The sequence below is a fragment of the Taeniopygia guttata genome, chromosome 12 (genome assembly GCF_048771995.1).
Source record: "Taeniopygia guttata chromosome 12, bTaeGut7.mat, whole genome shotgun sequence".
Taxonomy (NCBI): Eukaryota; Metazoa; Chordata; class Aves; order Passeriformes; family Estrildidae; genus Taeniopygia; species Taeniopygia guttata.
This window is the reverse complement of record NC_133037.1, coordinates 16,029,044-16,049,980: the sequence shown is the minus strand read 5'-3', so window position 1 is coordinate 16,049,980 and position 20,937 is coordinate 16,029,044. Positions and strand designations below refer to the sequence as shown.

At 45.1% G+C, this 20,937-nt stretch overlaps 1 protein-coding gene and 1 long non-coding RNA gene across 5 annotated transcripts in view; one reads left to right on the top strand and one right to left on the bottom strand.

Moving 5' to 3' along the window:
* Nucleotides 1-20,937, top strand: part of RAD54L2 (RAD54 like 2) — a 68,769-nt gene that overhangs the window by 26,125 nt on the left and 21,707 nt on the right. For 2 of the 4 annotated variants that reach the window (XM_030283497.4, XM_030283495.4), the window contains exon 3: nucleotides 20,674-20,872. In XM_030283497.4, the coding sequence (XP_030139357.3) occupies nucleotides 20,674-20,872 (199 nt within the window). Of the gene's footprint in view, nucleotides 1-8,520; nucleotides 9,763-14,387; nucleotides 14,531-20,673; nucleotides 20,873-20,937 lie in introns of those variants that run through there. The other 2 variants (XM_030283496.4, XM_072934861.1) reach the window with 2 other exon arrangements.
* Nucleotides 12,156-15,813, bottom strand: LOC140684934 (uncharacterized). Its single transcript, XR_012057955.1, has 2 exons — nucleotides 15,056-15,813; nucleotides 12,156-14,355 (listed from the first exon to the last, which is right to left on the bottom strand). It is a non-coding gene; the product is annotated as an uncharacterized lncRNA (long non-coding RNA).

The window sequence follows — 20,937 nt, the reverse complement described above, 5'->3', positions numbered from 1 at the left end:
TGATAGCTCAAACAGAGCTTCATTTCCTTTCTGCAGTACGATCCACAATGTATTTCAGTAGCTGCTTTCTGCTTGAACGTGAGCTGCCACTTAGTACTCACAGTTTTGAACTTCCCCCCTTGATACCAAGGCAGGAGTTCTTGACTTCAAATGACACCCACTGCTGATCCAAGCTTGAAAAGATCTCTGCTTACCTTGAACCTTCACTAGAGAAAAGTCTGTTCATTTCAAGGGGTCCTGCTTGATCAGCTTTTCCTACAATTTTCACTTGGTTGTTGTGGGAAAAAATGTTGGCATGAAATTGTAGCAAGTATGGATTTCGTTTAATATGATGCTCCTCTGTGGCTCTTTGTGGGTCATCATTGTAGGGTGCAATTACATTGAAAGGGAAATCAATTTGTAGCTGCCTGGGCAAATTCTTTGTCTAATCTAATGGGAAAATGAGTAGTTAACAGCATACTTACTAGAAAGTTCATTAGCACCTGGAGTTATTAAAGCTGAAATTATTTTGGAAATCTGTTTTTAAAATCATGTAGAAGTGTGGGTTAATATTTCTTTGAATGATATATGAATGCATGCTTAAGGTACAGAGATCTGCTGCTCATTTTGGAGAAGGTGTTATTCATGTGCTTCCCACCCCAAAGCATTCTATCTTTCTTTTCTTCTCCCCAACAAAGTGCTGGAACAAAACAAAAGTGGGGTGTGTGGGAGTCCCCAGCTGGATGTGTGTGGTTGGGAGCAGAGCAACTTTCTGTCCTTACAGGGGAAGAGAGGAAAGTCTTTGCTATAAATCTGTTCATTTTGTAGGCTCATTCTCCTCAAATATTACGTGAGTTTTTGCTTTTTGACTGTGGTTATTCTTATAAATTAGGTCATGTTATACTTACCTGTATGAAACTGAGAGAAAGGCAGAGGAAGAGCATGGAGACAGTCTCCTATCTTGTTAATGGTATCATATATAATTTTATATGCAGATTTAGAAAGGCCCATCCTGCTGGAAATAAAAAGGAGAAGAAAAAAGAAATTGCTGTTAGAAAGTAATTTCCCTGCACTTTTTACCTGAAATTAATGATCCTGCTTGTGTTGGTCAATGGAGATTTGTTCCAACAATCTGAGACCTTTTGCCTTCTACTTTTGACCAGACTGCACAGAATTTTCTTTTAGGAAACACTGTTTTTAAGTTGTCCTTCCTATCTGCTAGAAGATTTAATTATTCGTTAAGAAGAGGAGGAGCAATTAGATACTTACTGCTTTAATCTCTCCACTCCTTTTAGAAAGCAGCCTTTCACAGCTGTGTCTCCAGGTGGCACCAAGGGCAGATGGGATCCCAAGGTCGAGGCAGCCTCAGGGAACAGAACTGCTCTTTGAGGAGCCCTGCTTCCATCTGCTGCAGTGTGTGGCACAGTGGCCTGGCTTGCTGCGTGCGTCCTGCCTCAGCCCGGTGACATGTGCTTTGATCTCCTGGCCTTGTTAAGCTGGAGGCAGGTGCTGGGGCTAAGGAAAGGCACAAGCCCATCACAGTAAGCGTGGAGTGGAGAGCAGCATCTTTCTGTTGTTTGAAAGTGGATGGGTTGGAATAAATAATATGGAAAAAAAAACCAGAAGTCAGGACTTTCCTAAGTCTAGAAAAGCACTGCAGACAATCATGAGGGAGGCTTTAACTGTAAACTCCTCTGTGTTCTGTGTGTACCTATGCCAGAGTGGTGAGTCCTCGTAAGTTATAATTCTGTACTTTAATCTACAAGTGGATGTTTGTAGTGCACAAGGTGAATTTCTTGGGGAAAGGGAAGAGTGATGATTGACATAATCTCACTTTTTCCTTCTTGATGGACTTCCCTATGTATATATCCTTTTGTTTTGGTTACTTGTGGCTGGATGCAGCTCCCTCTAGAGCCCACCAGTACTATTTCCAAGGAAGCTGGAAGGGCATATCCTGGGGAAAACAAACCTCTGCTCCAATCTATGTTTGTTGCCTATGCAATGGCTCTGGTCTTAGTAAAGAGCCAGATCTGAACTTTCAGGTACCGCTGTGCACTTTGATGTTCCTTACAAGCCAAGTAGGTTTTCATGCTTGTAACTTTATGTGGACTGTCTTCCAAGCCAATAATTGCCTGCAAAGGGGATTGCTTGTGTGGTATTATAAGAGGTACAAAAGCAATTACTACCTGTAAGAGAATTTACTTGTCAACTAATATCCTGTCTATTGACATGTGTTTAAACTTAATCAAATGTCATAAGAAACTTCATTACATTAGAAAATGATCCTTATGAATCATAGTGTTTAAATGTACTTTATCATATAGGTGCAGTGTGTGAGGCTCAGCCTCAGATGGTTGTGGGTAACTCCATAAATGTGCATCCAGTTGCAGATAGTGGATGCATTTCTCAGGTGATGTACTGTAACACTAAGAAGTTGAGGGGGTTTTGTTGTTCTCTCAGTTCCTGAAAGTGATACGAGTTTTGTGTCTGTTCAGCAAATGCTCTCTGTGTTCACAAACCTTACATTTAAGATTTGTGTCCGTTTCCTAAGACCCAAAAAATTAGGAGCTGGCTGGCTTCTATGTTTCCACAATCCAGCTGAATAAAATACAAAAGATGCAGTTGGTATCAAAGGTAGAAGGAGATGGGAAGGTATCATTTGCAGTTTTAGCAGATGTGCTTAATGAGTAATACTGAAGTTACATTGAAATTGCAGAGGAGGTTTGCCTCTTATTTAGGCAAAAGCCCCACTGATTTCTCTGGGAAGGCTGCAGATTTTACCTATTGTTTTTATCCTGGCGGTTTCCTAGGAGTATAACGTGTGTGTCAGAGCAAAATGATGTTTGTGTGTGCAGTCTGAGGGAGTTGGCCCTGCCCAGCCAGCAAGGGTCCTTGTCCCCAACACGTTGTGCGGAACCTGTGGCACCCAACTTCTTGAACTGGATTTACTGGACTCACTAAATGGTGATGTTAAAGAAAAATCCTCTAGAGTGCTTTGCTGGGAACAGCCAGTGCTGGATGCTTTGTTATCTCCCCTTCTGCCGATTCCGACGCTGCAGCTTGCCTGGCCGGGCGCTGTGTTGTGTTGGGGCAGTTTCGCTGGTGGGAGGACGGTAGAGATGCTTTGTCCATAGGCTGTTTGCCAAGAAATCAGGGAGGAATGGGGAGGAGTGGTGCCTGGGGTTCGGGGGCTTTAGTGGCTGATTCTAACTCGCCCTGTGCGCTGGGTTATTCTCAGCAGGGTGAGGTGTGGCCGGGGGGCTGCCGTGGGAAGGAGGGATGAGTTCTGAGCGCTGTCCCCCAGCCCCCTGCGCGGGGCATTACGGACTGCCGATGTCGCGGGTCGGTCTCAGCCTTTCGCCGGCTCCTGCTCCGTCCGGCCGCGGGGACTCCTTCCCGGTCTCCTCGGCTTCGGGGAAGCTCCGAAAGAAAACGTCGGTGACTCCCCTGCCTGCCTCCCAGGCTCTCTGACAGCAGCTTCCTTTTTGAGCGGGTGGCACAAAGTCTGGCATAGTCTGAGTGTTATATAACCTGGAGTAATGACTAGCTTTACTTCTTTAAAAGGAGGTGATGACGCCAGAGCTCTGCTTCCTTCAGAGCCGCCAATTGGGCGAAGGGACTGGCAGTTATCTCGTGAAATAATGTGGTGTTAGAACCAGCTATGCTTTTCCCCCTCTTTTCTCCCTCCTTTCCTTTGATCTATTGCGTATGATGGAATACAAAATAGAAATCTTTCTATGCAGTTCAGGAGCAGCCCACGTCCATGGCTCTGCATTTTCTATATATGTGTATATGGAGTTTCTCAAGTGTTTTTTTGCCTCTCTTTTATCTCTTCTCTTAAAGCTATCACAAATGTGAGAGCAGCATGAAGGTGTGGGGAGCAGGGTCAGCGAGTGAGCAGTTATTAACTGAACAAAGAATTGCTCCAAGTTGTGTACATGCTTTCCTGATAAGCTTTGCAGGATATAGCGGTTGTGCTTTATTGGCCAAAAACTTGCATTTTTCATGTCATAATGCCAGATAATCTCTAACAAAGGACAGACCCACTTGCTCCTCTGTCCAGTTTGGTGTCTTTTCCCCCATGTACATTTTTGATTGTACCACACCTTGCCATTGCTAATAGGTACTGTATTCCCTCAGCTGCAACTTCTGTAACAGTGATGAAATCATATGGAAACTAACTAGCAAATTTGTAATGTGGTATTTTCCCTCTTGAACAGGTAAGGAGTGGCAAAGTCACTTTGCCAAGTTCACCTGATGAGTGTGAAGAACTCAAAGTGAAAATCCTCTGGTTTACATTTTAGGCAGCACCCCTTTTATGTTCAGATGTACTACATGAAATGCTTCTTTAATTTTCGTCTGAGTTCAAACCATGCATGGGATCTCCTTAATTTCATTTTCCCCTAATTTATATGATATTGTGCTGGTTTTAATGACTGGTCAAATAAAATGTGCATGTAGCTATATGTTATACAAGTGTAATATTAAATAATAAACATGTGGAAGGAGAGGAGGAACTGTTTTAATTAAATTAGAAGTATTCTTCAGATTTTAAAACAGAATATCACACCACAGTTATTTTCTTTATCTTTTTAACTCCTTGCTTAGGCTTTAAAGAAACTGCAACACGGAACTTTTTGAAGTGTCTGGTTCATTGTTTGGATCAAAGTATTTTTTTATTAACAGTATTCTGTACTGCAGATGTTTAAATGTCTTGTTCACATTTTCTTCAATATGCAGTTCACTGACTCAGCCTCAAAAAAAATTCTAAGTAGGAGTCAGAGGACTTTATTTTCACTTGCAAATACGCAAATAGGAATGAGATGGGAGAAAGCTACAAGATAAAATCTTTTTGGGCTAGGTGAACAGAAACTTCTAGTTTAAATCTATGTCAAAACAAATTTTGCAATTAAAACATCTAAACATCTGCAGATAATCTTCATCTATGTAAAATATTTAAATACTTGAACTGTTAGAAGCAATTTAAAAGTGGCGCTTTTGCGATCTCATCTTGTGATTTATGTCAAATTTGCACATAGCTGAAAATGAATGGAATGAAATTAAACTTGTACTAAAAACTCTTCAGTGGTGCACAAATACGTTGTGTCATCTACAGCAGTAGAGAAATTTAGCAAGTACAGAAATAAGGAATCAGTTTCTTGAATGTAACTGGGATTGTAACTCAATGGATTTAATTTTGATTAAAATTATGATAGATATCCATGGTATAAATTCTTCAACTTTAAATCACTACATCTTGTCTAGTAAAAGCTTTTTTTCTTTGGTACATTTAAACAACCTTTGAAAGCCTTGGAATCTCAAGCAGTGTGTTTTGCCACGGTGCCAGTGTGAAAAGCATTTGTGAGAGGCACTGCGTTGTGTCACTTCCTGTATTTTGTGCAATTAAATTTTTGTTACATTATGTACAACTCCCCACACTTATGATTTAGATGATTTTGGGAAAGAAAATACACCAAGATTTATATGAATAAAATAAAATGAGATAAAACAGATTTATCATATTTTATGCCTTATGGTTCAGTCTGAGACTCACTAAAGTCAATGAAAAATTCCTCTGGTTTTCCATGGTTGGTTTAGGTCTTATCAAAAAGTATTTTTATTTGCAGTGCAGTGTTTGTTTAAAAAGCAAATGATTCTCAAAGCCCAGGAATACTCAGTTGCCAAGACAGAGTGTTGTGGAGTCCAAGTGTGATTCTGTCTGAACTGTTCTGGGTGGATAAACAACACCTTATATCGTGTCCAACTCAAACCTGGTATTCCTGTGTGTTTTCCGTGTTGCTAAAACAACATGGAAACTAGGTCAGGGAAAGTGGCCTTAATGATGTGTGTGTGCTACTAGCAGGTGCTAATCAAGAGTGAAATGTGTCTGTCAAGCCTCGTTCATGTTTAGTAACTTACAAACAATTTGGGTTAGTAGGCAGCTTCCCTGTGCAGTGGAGGTCAGTGGAGTGTGCAGAAGGCGGAGGTGGATGTGGAGCATGGCTGGGAGGAGCCCATGGGGTGGGGAAGGGATTGTGCAGCCAGCCTGGAGCAGCTGAGGGTAGGCAAGGAAGGTCTCTTCTGCTTTATGGGGTGGTGATGAGGATGAACAGCCTGGAGAGACGGGAACCACCCCAGCTTGCAGGGACCAAGAGCAGGGTGGCACATCAGAGATGCAGTGCTTCTTCTGATGCTGTCCTTGCTGGGCTTGGACCAGGTCATGGAGCAGTCATGGAGCTGCTCAGCCTGTGGAGCAGGGGTTGAGAGGTTCAAGGTGGACAACAGGCATGGGGCTGGGGAAGGAGCTACTTCACCTTGAAGGGAATGCATGTTTTGGGACGTTTTGTTGAAATTTATTTCGTTTAACTGACTTCAGCTGGATAATGTTCTTTGTTATATGGAGGAACTAATGTCCTGAAACATTTTACGGTCAAGTTTCTTGTCTGTATAAACAGGTTTGAGTTTTAATGTTTGTGAATTTGCAGTGTTCAGGGATGCTGACATTGCTGCTGGAAACACTTGTCAGCCAAATAAACATCTTCTGAAGGACCTTTATCTTAGTATTCTATGAAAACACAAACTTCATAGTGTTGTTTGGGTTTTTTTTTAAACAGGTAATCTCCTAATTTATTAGCAAGGTGACAAAAGCTTTTTGAGAAGCCTTCTTGTGATGTATAGCACAGTTTGTACAATTGCAAAGAGCTTGTGGTTTGAGAGGAGAAAGGTGAGGTATGACACCTGGTAAGATTTCAGACCCCGCAGGGGAGGGAGAATGTTGTTCCTTACTGGTAAGACTGGCCTCATGGAAAAGCTGTTCAGTAAATGGACTTATCTGTAACAAGATTACCTTCCATGAGATCATTTTATAAACTGTTTCAGGCAGATCTAATTCTTGGTTGTGTGAATATGTATGTATCCTGGCTAACTGTGGTGCCTCACCAGAAGGCTGTTGTGAGTAGAAGAGCTAGAAAAATAGTTTCTCCATTTTGCATGCTAAGGTGAAGAAGGAAATTCCCCTTTTATTGCTGTGTTGCAGGATAGGTATAGGTTTCCTTTTTCGCCCAGTGTATTTAACTTCCATTTTTCTCATGCTTGACTGCTGTAATATGGATGTTGTGGTTTAACCCCAGCTGGCAGCTCAGCCCCACACAGCCACTCACTATCCCCTAGTGGGATGAAGGAGAGAATTGGAAAGGTAAAAGTGATGAAGCTTGTGGGCTGAGATAAAGATAGTTAAACAGCAAAGCAGAACAAGGAATTCATCAACTCCTTCCCATGGGCAGGCAAGTGTTCAGCCATCCCCAAGAAAGCAGGGCTCCATCACAGTAGCAGTGACTTGGGAAGACAAACACCATCACTCCAGATATCCCCCCTCTCCTCCTCCTTTCCCCAGCTCTATATGCTGAGCATGACACCATATGGTCTGGGATATCCCTGGGGCCAGTTGGGGTCAGCTGTTCCAGCTGTGTCCCCTCCACATTCCTTGTGCACCCCCAGCTTCCTCACTGGTGGGGCAGAGTCAGAAGTAGAAAAGGCCTTGACTCTGTTAGCCCTGCTCACCAATAGCAAAAGCATCTCTATTATCAACACTATTTCCAACATAGATCCAAAGCATAGCCCCATACTAGCTGCTGTGAAAAAAATTAACTCTCTCCCAGCCAAAACCAGCACTGCATGCTTTGAAAATAGCCAGTTGTATTTACCCAGTACTTTTTCTTAAATCTTGCTTTCCAGATTCATAAATCTGTTAGGTCAGGTGTTGAGGTCATGTTTGCTTATTTATTCCAACCCTACAAAGTCCTTATAAGGCCTGTTACAAGATCCTTGGCTATGCACTTCTTTAATATATTTGTCCCTCTTTTCCCCCGTGATAATCACTGTGTACCAGTCAGGCTGTTTGAATCTGTGACATAGGTGAAAGACTGTCTTGTTACTGAGTGTCTTAATAGTAATACAGTTTTGTTTGGGGTTTTGGGGGTTTTTTGTTTGGTTGGTTTTTGTTTGTTTGTTTGTTTGTTTGTAAAGTTTATATAGCTCTAACTATGAAAAAGCATATTGGGTTTGTTTCAAAGTTGTGATATACCCTGAAGCACTGAGCGTGTTTTTTGATGGCAGCAAGCATTTGCAGTGCCCTGCTACCCTCTCAAATAAAAGGTCAAATAAAAATGGCTGGAGTCACACAAAGGGGAACTGGGCTCTGCCCTGGCTGTGCTTGCAGACCTTTAGATCAGCTTTTGCTGTTGTGAGTGCAGCTCATTGTCCTGGAGTCCTGCAGGTCTGTGCGAGGGCTGTTCGGACACCGCCCGCTTTGCGTTTCTTGTGCGTGTTGTGGCTTTCCCAGCACTCCCTCACCAGTTGTTTCAGTAAGCAGCTGACTTTGTTACATGGACATATGCTCACTACCAGCAAGATAATTTCATTACATGTCTCTCAGCCCAGGTTTGCTGTTTATTACTGGCATTAGAGATGCCTGTGAAGGGAGCTGAGTGTGGATAAAGTCTCACTGAAGAAGGTTAGGCAGGATGGATAGTCTTTAGGGGTTCAACTACAGCTTTAAAAGACTTATTCTGCAGTTATTTATTCCCTCTTGTGCCTGTTCTGATGCAGGTGAATGACTGAGACAAAGGCTTACTTGAAGTAATCTCCCACTCCACAAGATCTGACAAGTTCTTTCCTGAAAACTGAGAAACTTGCAGTGGTCTACAAGCTGCTGGTTTAACCAAGTGAAGAGAATGCTCTTTCACCTGTTATTGTGCAAACTGGTTACCAGCTCCATCAAATTGCTCAAGTTTCAGTCTCAGTCATCCAGGATTCTTGTAAATTAGAAGGCATCATTCAAATAGCTCATAAAATAGCTCACAACTGCATTCAAAGCCAGAAAGGCTGTACTCCTTTTTGCATCTCCTTCCCACCCACCACTGAAACTCAGAAGCAGAGTTACGGTCCTGCGTGTCCCCTGCTCTGAATGTCCTGTTGTCTGTTGGGATTCCCCTTGCACGGGGCCCCACTGGAGCCTGAACGGTTATGTAAGGATTTTTATTTTATTCTCAGTCTTGGTCTCTGCCACTAGTTGAACTGGATCACAGGCTGAGTGAATGGGATCTGATCTGTACGGCGTGCAGCTCTGCTGCTCCAGAGGAGAGAGACCTCTCCTGTACACACCCACTCAGCCTCCCTGCTCCTCTTCTCTCTTCTAAAACTCTTTTCCCAGGCATAACTCAGGTTGGTCCTGCTGATCGGGAGTGCAGCTTCAGGCATCGGTCCCAGTGGAGCAGCAGCAGCTTTGAGCAGGGCTGTGTTGTTTGACTCTCCAAGCAGGGAAGGAGATAGTGACAATTTTTATTTAGGCTGAACACGAGGCATATTTAACTAGTTATGTAACAGTGACCCTGGTCCGTCTCGGCTGGGTGCAGGGAGGATATATACGTACTGCTTCTCGTCACACCAGCTGGGTGGATTCAAGCACTAGCAGCTATTTACCAAAGTTATTTTCAGAAACTTTAAGTGCAGGTTTCCCTGCCTGTACCCTGGACTGTTTTATCAGGAGTCTTTTCCCGCCTGTGAACTGAGCAGCCAGTGAGAGTGGATTTAGTGCTCGCTGGGCTGTGGGCAGAGATAAGGAGTTGTCAGGAGTGACTGGAAACTTTTGTCCTGAAGACCCTGAGACAAGAATAGCAGAAGAGCTGAGAGTGTGCAGCCACGTTGAACAAGTGTGCAGGCAAAGGGCTCGCCTTGGTGCACTGAGCAGCATGCTACTCTTGGATGAGTCTCAGCAGTTTCCAGGTAGGACACAGGTGGATGATTTTGTGGGTTGATTTTTCTTTTTTTTTCTCCCTTGTTTTCTTTTCCCTCTTGCTTTCCTGTTACAGGCCATTCATTTTCCCACCCCTGGGCTGGAGCACCCCACTCAGTGGCTAGTAAAAGTCATAAGGAACCAAGGCTCTTCTGTAGGTCTCAGGTTTTAATGTGCTCCCTACCAGGCAGGGATGGAAGAGGTTGAGATTTCAGAGCCTTGCAGTGCCTGTTGGCCTGACAGAGGGGTCATGAGAAGGAAGCTCATTCTTCCTTTGTGTCTATACATTCTGGGTCTGGTTGTTATTGTTTCTGATGCTGTTGTGTTGTAATGCTGCAAAAGTTATTTTTTTCAAGAGAGAAGGCAGTTAATAGCAGTATTGTTTTATATCCACTGTCTTCTCCCCCACCCCTTTCGACTTCATGTGTACACTTTCCCTGCAACATCCGACTTGATAAGAGTTTACAGAGCTTCTTTTGTCAGTGAAATATTTGGTGACTTGCTGACCAGGCAACAATCTGAGCACCAGGCAGAGTTGTTGGTGCTTGCTCCAGATCCCCTAATTAGTGCCTAAGAGACTAAAAGCTACTTGGCCATTTTCCCTCCATCAAGTGGAAGTTGCTGGTGAAATCCTAACTGAGTTCACAGTCTGGGGATAGCTGCCACTTAATTTATTTGCTGGTAGGAGGATATTGTGTGTTGGAGAAAAACTTTGTTCAGATTTGAAGAACTTTCTAAATTTGGAATTTAATTGCTTACTTTGAGGGAGGTACTTTGTGATGCCAGGCTTCTTGCACTTTGTTCATGTGGCAGATACCTCCAAAGTCATGCTATGAACCTAACAGGCTGATCAAATATGGTCCCCAGGAGTTCCAGCTCTGGATTCCTGGTTTATTAGAGAAGTGCAGTGTGGTTGTCATGAGGAGTTTTTACAGAAATAAACCATGCAATATTTGTTATCCATTAGTGGGAAGGGGAGTACTAAGAAAAAAAATCCATCTTATTTCTCTGGTTGTGGTGGCAGGACAAAGAAGCTAATTCTGGGAGAGTGTGAACTGAGAAAAAAAGGAATTACAATAGAAAATGAGTTTGGATAAATGAGGAATCTGGGTGATGATACAAGTGGCTTATGTAACTTAGTCTAGATAATAGGTATAAAAAGAGAAGACAGGGAGGGAAAGATGCTTTTGGAAATGAGACTGTAGGTCATAGATGGAGGGAGAATACAAGGTTAGAGGCCTTTCAAAAATTTTGATTGGAAAGGTATTTGTACAAAAGTAAGAGAGCAAAAGTACAAATTAAATCCTCTTTGTACTTGTCAAGTTGTGAAGTCTGGGGCAAGGTTTGTCACAGCCTCTACCAAAGTCTCTAGCAGTAGAAAATTATCTCTCTTGGAGGAAGCCTTTTTAACTGATAGATGAAGTTCTGTTCTGGCTGGCGGATCCGGGAGAGTCTCCATCCCACTTCTGCATAACCTGCCTGTCCCAAGAGAGATGATAAATTGCACAAGGTCACTGAGTGAGTCTGTGCAGAACTTACACATCATGTTCTTCCCTGGTTTTGTGCTTTAACCACTGAGCAATGTTTCTTTTCCTCTCTGATTTATCTGGCTTCTCCTCACTCCAGGTGCCTGAACACTTCTTTGGTCTTCAAAGTAGCAAGCAACTGTATATGCAATGCTGTGATACTTTTTTGTAATTTTAAAAATGTTTCAAGAAAGAGCAGATTTAAATTATTTTATGGTAGGACCCACCAGCTAGTAAATCAAGGTTTGTTGCAGTACACTACCTATCCCCCTGTTGTCCTGCAAGAATAATGTCTTCTATGTAAAAATCCCTGTTTCCTTATGATATACACATATATTTCTTTCTTGATCATAGAGGTAACTGCCATTTTAGCAAACCTTTTGAAGGAACAGGTGCCTGTTCCTTATCCAGGCTGTAATGTGCTTTGTTTTTGGGTGTTGTGTATTTTGGGTGAGGGGGTCCTTATGGAATGGTGACTTCAATTTGTGTGAGTCTGATTGCCACAAACAACTTTGCAGCCTTTTGTCAAACTTCTTTAGCAGCACCAAAACTTTGGAAAGGAAAAACTAGAAGCAGATTGTTGTTTCAGTGATGGTGTTTCATCCTGGTCTTATTAACTTTCTCCAGTGCTCTCGGTCACTTTCCTGGCTGCAGTTGATGGGAGAAGTGCCAGTGGAATGCAGTAGCACACAGGCTCAAACTCAACAATTTGAATTTTTCTCCCAAGTGATGCCTCCCTCATTAAACAGAGTCATTAAAAATTCCTCTGAAATTTTTTTAGAGACTGAGGCAGAAAAAGGGAATGTAGCTGAAGTTCTGTGCTTTGTTATAGTTCTAAAAAAAGGCCAACAACTGTGTTTTGTTTTTTTCAAGTAGGAAATTATATTTTTGGAAAAGAAAGAATTGTTGGTTAGAGCATAGGACAGGAAGCCAATAATAACTTGAGTTACTCAGCACTGATGCCTATCTCATTGATTTGATTTAGTTTCTTCCTCTGCAAGATGGACAGGAGGGTGTTTCACAGGATACTGTGAGGAGCTCATCATGCCCGTGAACTCCTTTTACACTGACTAGGGTACAAATGACACTATTATCATTTTGAAATCACTCCTCTCTTATACCACTACTATCAGGAGCAACAACAAAGGAGGACTCAGATGCTGGAGGGTGCCTTGTGCTGGGATTTTTCCCCATGCTGCTCTTTTAAATTAGGAGTGAGTGTCACCTGTCTTCTCCCTGTCCTTCTTAGCAGGTCCTGGGCAAAGCTATGGTGCAAGCTTGAGGCAGAGATTAAAGTTCAGCTGGTGCTTGTTGTTTGTTTGCCATTTTGGTGGCCTTGGAAGTGTGTGGCAGCAATAATCCCTTCTTTATTATTTCTCATTGCTCTGAGGGTATGCTGGTATAAAGCTACAACTCCCAGCTACCTAGTGTAAATTAATGCTTATGTAATCATTGCATAATGCAGAATGCTTGTTCCCCTACTCGTCCTCTTTTCTTAGTCCCTGAAATTTATCCCTAGAAGAGTCATGGTAGCAGCCAGCTGGATTCACCATGCTTGGAATGTGTCAAGCCCCCATATGCATCTATTTTCACAAGCTGGAAAGGGGAAATTTGTTACCTAAATCAATATTTAGCCACTTAAATAAACTAGATCATATTTCTCTTTTTTTAAAAAGCTTTGAAATGTTGTGAAAATAAATGAGGTTAAATCCGGTTGCTTGTGGTTTAGATCCCCATGGTAATTTTCGTAATCTGGCTGACAAAACTCTATTCTGGGTTACTAGTTAACTTGGATAACCAGAAAGGGGAGGTTTCAGTTCCCTCCTGCGCACAGCTTGCTGAAAACTTCCCAGCACTCAGCCTGAAACACTTCCTGACTCCAGAGCAGTAGCTTTATGTAACTTATTGCTCTCACACACCCCTGGCTAAAGGACAAATGTGACTGATCCCTGCCTCCCTTGCTACCTCAGTGGGTGCCTTTCCTGTCTTTGTTTCCCTGTCTTCACCAATGCCCGCAGTGTCTGTGCAAGAGAGGGAACGGCAGGAGGAAACAGTTTAGGTTTGAGGACTTTCATCAGGAAAAGTAGTTTTGATTACATAGCTAAAAGAGGGATAGCAGGTAGCAGCGTTTTGTATCTCTCCAGGTGTTTCCATCTCAAAGCACTATGAAAATGTTTGATTTGAAATTTCACAGCCCTCTTTAGAGCTGGAAATGGTTACGGGATTGCCCAGTGCTCCAGAGTAACTATGAGCCTGTGGTGCCTGCAAAGGGGAGGACGACCTGATGGGCACCTCACCTGGGCTGCACCCAGGGGCTTGTGCAGGAATGGGAGGAGGTCCTGGAGGGGCTGGGTGCCAGAGCAGGTACCTGCCACACTCCAGTGGCAATGGGGTGCCGGTGGCTACGAGCCTGTGCCATACAACAGTTATATAAGTGCTCTTTGGTGTTTATGTAACCCGGGTCTCAGCGTCCGTAGCATTGAGGCCCAGCCAGAACAAGATCTCTTGGGTATTTGGGGCCTGGTTCTGCTTGCATAATCCCGAGGTTAGAAGATATATCGCCTGTCACCAAAGTTGGCTGTTTGATATTCCAGTTTGCCTCTCGGCACTTCTTGGCTGCTTCCTTTCCCTTTGGTTTCTGGGTGGTATATTCCTTGCTTCTGCCCTTCATTTCTGCTGCCTTTTGTTCCTGAAGGATTCCTTCAGGCCAGGAAAGGAGTTTTATTCTGCCATGTAACCTCATCAGCAACTGATATGCTGAAAGATGTCTGAAGGAAAAAAGAAGGGCAGTGCTGCCTTGTAATTTATCTTTTAAAGTTTTCCATGTATTTGGGCTTACTTCTTGCCAGAGGAGACTGGAGATGGGTTTGGTGCTCATGGTCTGGCTCCCTCCTCATGCTCTGGCCCACAGAGTCAGTGCTGGTGGCTTTTCTTTAGAGTTCATCTGTTCCTTCATCCTCTGGTCCTGTGCTGGGGGCAGAGGCAGCCTGCCATCACTCACCAACAATCTGCAGATTTCACGTAGGTGTCTTGAACCCACAGCGAGTGATCGCTTTGCTGATAGTTAGAGAAATGAAAAACATGTTACTCAGACTTCAAGCAGCACTCTTTGTTATACCAACATGACAGACTCTGTGTCTGGTTACAGTGACAGGTATGAACGACAGACCTGGGGTGGTTAACTCCTAGATAAATCAACAACGGGAATGAAGATGTACGTGCCTTTTGACAGGTGAGGGAAGCTTCCCCTGGGAGCAGGCTCAGCCCGAAGGAGCCTTTGTGCCTGGCAGTACGGTGGCTGTGACTCAGCAGGACCCCGGGCATCGCAGCCGGCACAGAGCTGGGGCGGCGGCAGCGCCGGGAGTGGGTCAGGGCTGTGCTCGGGGGGCGGCGGCAGTGCCGGGAGTGGGTCAGGGCTGTGCTCGGGGGGCGGCGGCAGCGCCGGGAGTGGGTCAGGGCTGTGCTCGGGGGGCGGCGGCAGCGCCGGGAGTGGGTCAGGGCTGTGCTCGGGGGGCGGCGGTGCGCTGGGGCCAGCCGGGGCCAGGCGGGGCCAGCCGGGGGCTGGGCTGCAGGTCCCGCTGCCCTGGGAGCTCCCACGGCCGTGGTCCTGTCTGGACAAGCGGACAAAAGGCTGTTCCCGGCTGTCGTGCTGGCAGCAGTGGCAGCTGCCGGGGGGCGGCCGGGCGAGGGTCCGCGATGCCGGGGGCAGCGCGGCCGGGCGCGGGGGGGCAGGTGTGCCGGGTTATATAATACTTACATAATTAGGGCTTTGTTAAGCGCTGGTGGCTGGGAGGGGCGTCCTGCCGTCGAGGACTGAGTCCGATTATTTTCCGAGCAGAACAAAGTCTTGTTGGTAATTAGCTGCCCTGACAGCGGCTGCCGCGGAGAGCCCCGAGTTCCCGTCCCGCTCCGACCCCCTCTGAGTGCCTTTCCCAGTCCTTTGGGTGGAAGCAACCCGCTGTTGATGCGTGTTGTCTTTGTGCCTCTCCTGGGTGTTGCAACAGGTAAAGCCTGGAGGAAGGGAGTCTGAGATTTTCCCTTACTTTCACCTACCCTGTACTTGAGGGGTTTCACAAGGAATTTACTGCCTCCAGCCCAGCCTTGTGGTGCTCGAGTGTTTTCACACAATACCACCTCTGTGAGAGGTGCTCTGTGCAGACACCACTTTCCTTTCTTGCATGGCATCCACACAACAGCTGCACCAGTTGCCTACAAAGAATATTTTGAAAAGATTTCATTTCTATTGCACAGCTGAGTACAGGATGAGCCAGAGGACTCTGGCTGTTGCCAGCCTCCGAGTTGATTGCTGTGCTGCAGTTAGAGAGCCGCTGTTCTTCATGAGCCACTTACAGTTTCAGAAACTCTGGCATCACCTACCCACCACTCCAGCTCTGTGCACACTGGGGAAACATCACATAACCCCAGAGAGCATCTTCCAGGCTGTCAGAGTCTTTGTAGCTGAGCTTGCTCTGTGGAGTTGCTCCTCCAGCCTTTGGCACTCCAGTTGTAGTTCAGTGTGTCAGGGACTGAGTTGCAGCTGGAGCCGTGCAATTAGACTTTCTTGTGCCATCCCTCAGTGCTCCTCCCATTCCTGCTTTGACAGCTCAGTACTGGCTGTAGTAGCACTAGCTAGTATTAGCTAGTCTCTGACAGGCTTTTGCCCACAAACTGCATAAAGTTCCCAGAAGGCCTACAATAATATTTAACTGCTGTCTGTTCTTTGTGCCAGACAAAAGAAGGCTCCCAAAGTAAGAATTAACTGCTCACTGTCCTGCATGCAGCTATCTTCTCTACCATGCATGCACATCCCTGTCCTTAGGGTAGGAAATAATGCTCAAAGACTCAGCAAAATGATCCGATTTGTTATCCTGAGTTTCTGTAGTGAAATGGTTTTAGAAATAAACAGGAGTCTGGTTTTCAGTGCTGTGTCTTTCCTGGAGTCACTAGAGTTACCCTGGCAATTAAACTGGTCTCCCAAATGAAGGTGTACATACCTCCAGCTAGCCCTGTTAGCCAGCTACTGACTGAGCAGGCAAGGAAGTCACCAACTTACACAGTAGTTTGTCCACTGAGGGGTCTCTTGGATCTTCTTATGCAGCAACCTCAGGTAGGAGACCCTCAGATATTCTGAATGGGAATTTCTGTACTCCTAGGAGCACTGACTGTTACTAGAGCCAAACTGTGGATGCACAGACAGTTGGACTACTGAGGTCTGCCTTGGAGCATGGTGATTGGCTATAACACTGTTTTACACTTACCTTGGTGTCAAGACAGTGTTAGTTACATGAATGTCACACCTCAAAACAACCTGCTGCTTCATGACTCTGCAGCAACCTGAGCCATTTTGCAGAGCAGGCTGTGTTGAGAGCAATTCACTGCTGAATTGATGATCTAGAGACTATTCTTCAGGCTGAATCCTGTGCTGTTGTAACAGAAGTTTGAGAAGGTGATGAGGTGAGCTTGGCTGCAATAGGAGGTGCCTGACTGCAGGACAAATCTTTTGCTGTGTTACACGTCGAGTCACAGCTGTGTGCAGTGTTTAGGGACAGCTCTGGCAGTCACACCACACAGGGAGCATCTGAAGCAGTGTTACACACAGCAGTCATGACTGTCTGATAGAGGCTTTTGAACTGTAATACTGTGACATGCAAGTTGGTCGAGAAACCAAACACCTCTCCCCCTGTTTGTATGTACATCTGGGGGTGGTGCTTGCTGCTGCTTATTGAGCAAACTGGCAACCTCTGGCCTGCAGCACAAACCAGAGCCATGCTGTAACCAGGTCTGTTGGGTTTTGAAAGAGCAGGCACATTTCACACCTCCAAAGTGCATGAGAAAGGATAGTTGTGTCCCTCTTGGCATTCAGGGTACCTTGCAGGACAGAGTGCCTGGGTGTGTGCAGGTGTCCATAACCACTGGGAACTGTTTGGGGATTTCTCAGAGATCTATAACCCACCTGAAGGAGTAGCTGCATTGATGCTACCACCACTTCTCCTGGGAGATCCTCTCTGTAGATCTGGTGAGGACAGCGCAAAACATGGAACAAAGTTGGTGTGAACCAGGTGATTCTTGGTGCCCACAGCATGTAACCATGTGATGGATTTACACCCTTGCCAACAACCACACCTGGCTGTCTTCTGCTGGGCAGACTTGGGCCTGCTTTTTCTGATGTGGCTCATCTTGCTGTGCTGGGTTGTCAGCCCCAGGCTGGTGGCAATGCTCTTCTCAAGCAGACAATATGAATAGGTGCCCAGGTCTTCCTAGAGTGCACAGCAGCTCCAGCATGATCAGACAGTTGTCAACATGCAAATGTGGCTGTTGAATTTTTGTGTTGTGTAAAACACTACTTGTATAACCATGTCAGAGTAGTGTGTTGAGCTCCTGTTACAAAACCATAATTGCGTTTCTGTTGTATATGTAGGTTTGGCAAAATTGGGGCAGGATTATTCCATTGATTACCTGATGGGACCTGTTCAACGAGGCTGTTCCCACACTGCCTCCAACCCAAGATCAGACCTGTTCTTAATAGAAAATAGATGTTCATGTGTGTAGTTATTGTTTCTTAATGTGTTTCTGTCCCAGTGTGGGTCCCATTTACACAGCTTGGAGCTCATCATGTTGGAGAGCAGCTGCATGACTGCAGCGGGGAGCTGTGCTTTTCATCTGGGTTAGGTTTAGGCTGTGCACATAATCAGGAGTTGAATACAAAGCAGCAGCAAAACAATTCCTGCTTGTAACAGCCAGCTCCTGCCACAGGTATGGTAGGAGCTGTTGCAAAGTTAGACTTGCAATTTTATCATTGTGTTAGTTAAACTTTGTGTAAAGCTTTATTCACGGTGGTGGCAAGGATAGGAGCAGCCTTTGGGAAGGCGGCTGTCCCCTGAATCCCACTGTGGCTGAATCAGTGAGATGTTTGGAGCTGTCGCTAGTGTGGAAGAGCTCTCTTGATGCATATGTGTCAGGAATGTGGGCCGAGGCACAGATTGTGTTCCTCACCTCAGAACTTGTATTGGCAGGACAAACACCAGCCTGAGCAGACGTTGCTGTGGCAGATAAGGGCTTGTACTCAGTGCCGAGACCAAATTTATCATCGAATTTTGGGCTTTAGGCTCCTGGTCAGATGAGAATTGTGTTTTAAAATGCCTATCTGATCCAGCTGTGTGTATGTTTTACCAGAGATCATATTACGTATCATTAAGAGGACAGGAAAGGTAAAATGCAGAAATGGAATGAATCTACATAGGGATTGCAGAACACAATTGAAAGCATAGAGGAGACATAGTAATTTGGGCTCCTGAGCCTTTAGGTTTTGCTATTTATTATCAACCTTGTCCTGAAGACACCCTTGCCTGGCACAGTGCAGGTGGCAGGTTGGCTGCTGGAGGAGGTGACGTGGGCAGTTGCTGGAGCGTGGGGAGGGAAGCGCTTCCTCTTCCAAACAAGCATGGCTTTGTGCTCTCTGGTGCCTTGTCAAGGTCCTCCGGGCCCAGGGTGAGATGGCAGCAGTGTAACCATGGCAGTGTTTGTCTCCGGTTTAATGACTCATCCCGGAGCATGTGATCCCGTGTGCAGCCTCCCTGCTTCCCTTTGCCCTATTTCATCCAATCTTTTGATCTAGTTACATAACCAGGAGTCAAGAGGGGTGGGGGGAAGGAAACAGTGCTGAAGAATTGCAGGTAATGTGACTAAAATGTGTCTGTAGCTCAAATAGCAGAGTTGTTGTCTGGGAAGCCTGAGAAACTGGGTTTATTCCCAGCACAGTTCTCTCTCTGCAAGTGAGCTGATGCTTGATATCTGAGCTTGTAAGTCTAAAGAGGCATAGTGGGAGGACAGGGCTCCAAGACCTTGGCTGTGGTTGGAGAGCTGCTGTGCTTGTAGCAGTGAACTCCTTTGCCTTTATCTTCATATGCGTAACTCTCCTTGGATTAATCATGAGATCTGTTCCATCCCATAAGCTGTGGATACCTGGTTTTCCAGTATGTGTTGGGCTTGCAGAGACAGATATTCACAGAAGTGTTTGAACTGCTCTGCTGGTGCTAGTCCGTGGTGGGCTGAGCTCTGAAGTCCTAAATCTGTTCTGACAAAGACTTGCAGCAAATGCTGGGGTGGGTCTGGTGGGATGTCTGGAGAGGAAGTTTGCGAAGTTGGTGCTTTTGAACAAGGTGTGAATCTACTTCTTGTCATTTCAATTTTAAGATGTGATATGGGAGATAAGGTTAATTTAACGGACATATCAACATGACAGCTGTAGGTGCAATGTGCTGTACTGAAGCATCCTTCATTTAAGCTGCCAGCATTTTGAGAAGGAATGCTCTCTGTCTCCAGATCCCTCAGAGTCACAATGTGATGCTTGTTGGTTCTGTATTACTTCATCTGCCACATTCCTCTGCACTGATGTCTTCTTTCCTTCAAAGTTCTGTCTAAAATGTCATTTCAGTTCAGTCATTAGCTCAGATACACAATGTAAGCAAGAAAGCTGATTACAAGATGAAGTTCAGGGTATCTCTTTGCCTGACACAAGGGGACAAGATGCTTCAAAGAAACTATTACAACGCTTGTCAGAAACAGTTTGCTTCAAGGGAAGCTTTTGAACAGAAAGATTTCCTTTCTTTGCTCTGGAAGCATTAGCTTGGTCATTGGTAGCCTGTTGAAGAGCCAAGTGTCACACAGAACAAGGTGTCATTTCACATTGTGCTTTAGGAGTGGAATCAGGCACAAAAGGAAGCCTGAAAATAGGAGAGTGAAGAGAAAAAGGAATGAGTATGATTTATAATGTACAAAGAATATTGCCACTTACATTTTGTTTGACAAAAGGCTTGTTGGAAATTACCATTTAAGCCATGAGAGTGAAGCCTGGTGCTAAAACCACTGAGCTGCCTGCTGAGCCATGACCCAGTGTTTGAACCAGGTAAACTTTTACATACTGTGTTCTGTTGACTTGGGAGATGGTTACACAGGTGTCATAGATGGAAATTTCTGCCCTACGTGAATGATGTGAAACAAAGAAAAAGAGATTAAAGTCCCTGGTTTTAATCAGAGTTTATCAGGCTCTCATAGAAAAACAGACTCTAGGAATAGCAAGTGCTCCACATGGACTTAAATCATCTGCCTTGTTTTCTTGTCAGGACACTTTTGGGGTGTGTTGAAGAGTGTTAGTCTTGGCCTTTCACTAGGGACACTCCCTTCACTGTAAAACTTTTTAACTGCTTGTGACTGTGAGAAAGGACCCCAGTTTTGACCCTCAGAGTGCCATGCTTGCAAATGAGCGAGAGTAGGGCTTGTCAGTTGCCATTTGGCTCAAATCCTGCTGAATGCTCATGGAAAAGCCAGCTGCCAGCCTGGCACAGCTGTTCCCATGCCATGTTCTTCCCCTTGCAGACCAACCCCAGGAAGCTGTGTTCAGCGGTGACCATGCGGAGCACGCGGAGGATGGAGAATGGCAGCGCTCGACTTCAACTACCTCATCTCAGAGCGAGCGGGCAGAGCAACTCTTGCAGAACCAGCACAAGAGCCTGGCCTCTGAGGACACCAAAAAGAAGAGGGCTCAGAAACCGTCTCACATGCGGAGGAACATAAGGTAAGCCGCAGCAGCAGCAGGACAGAAAGAGCTCAGGTCACATATGGTGGTGAAAACAGAATCTC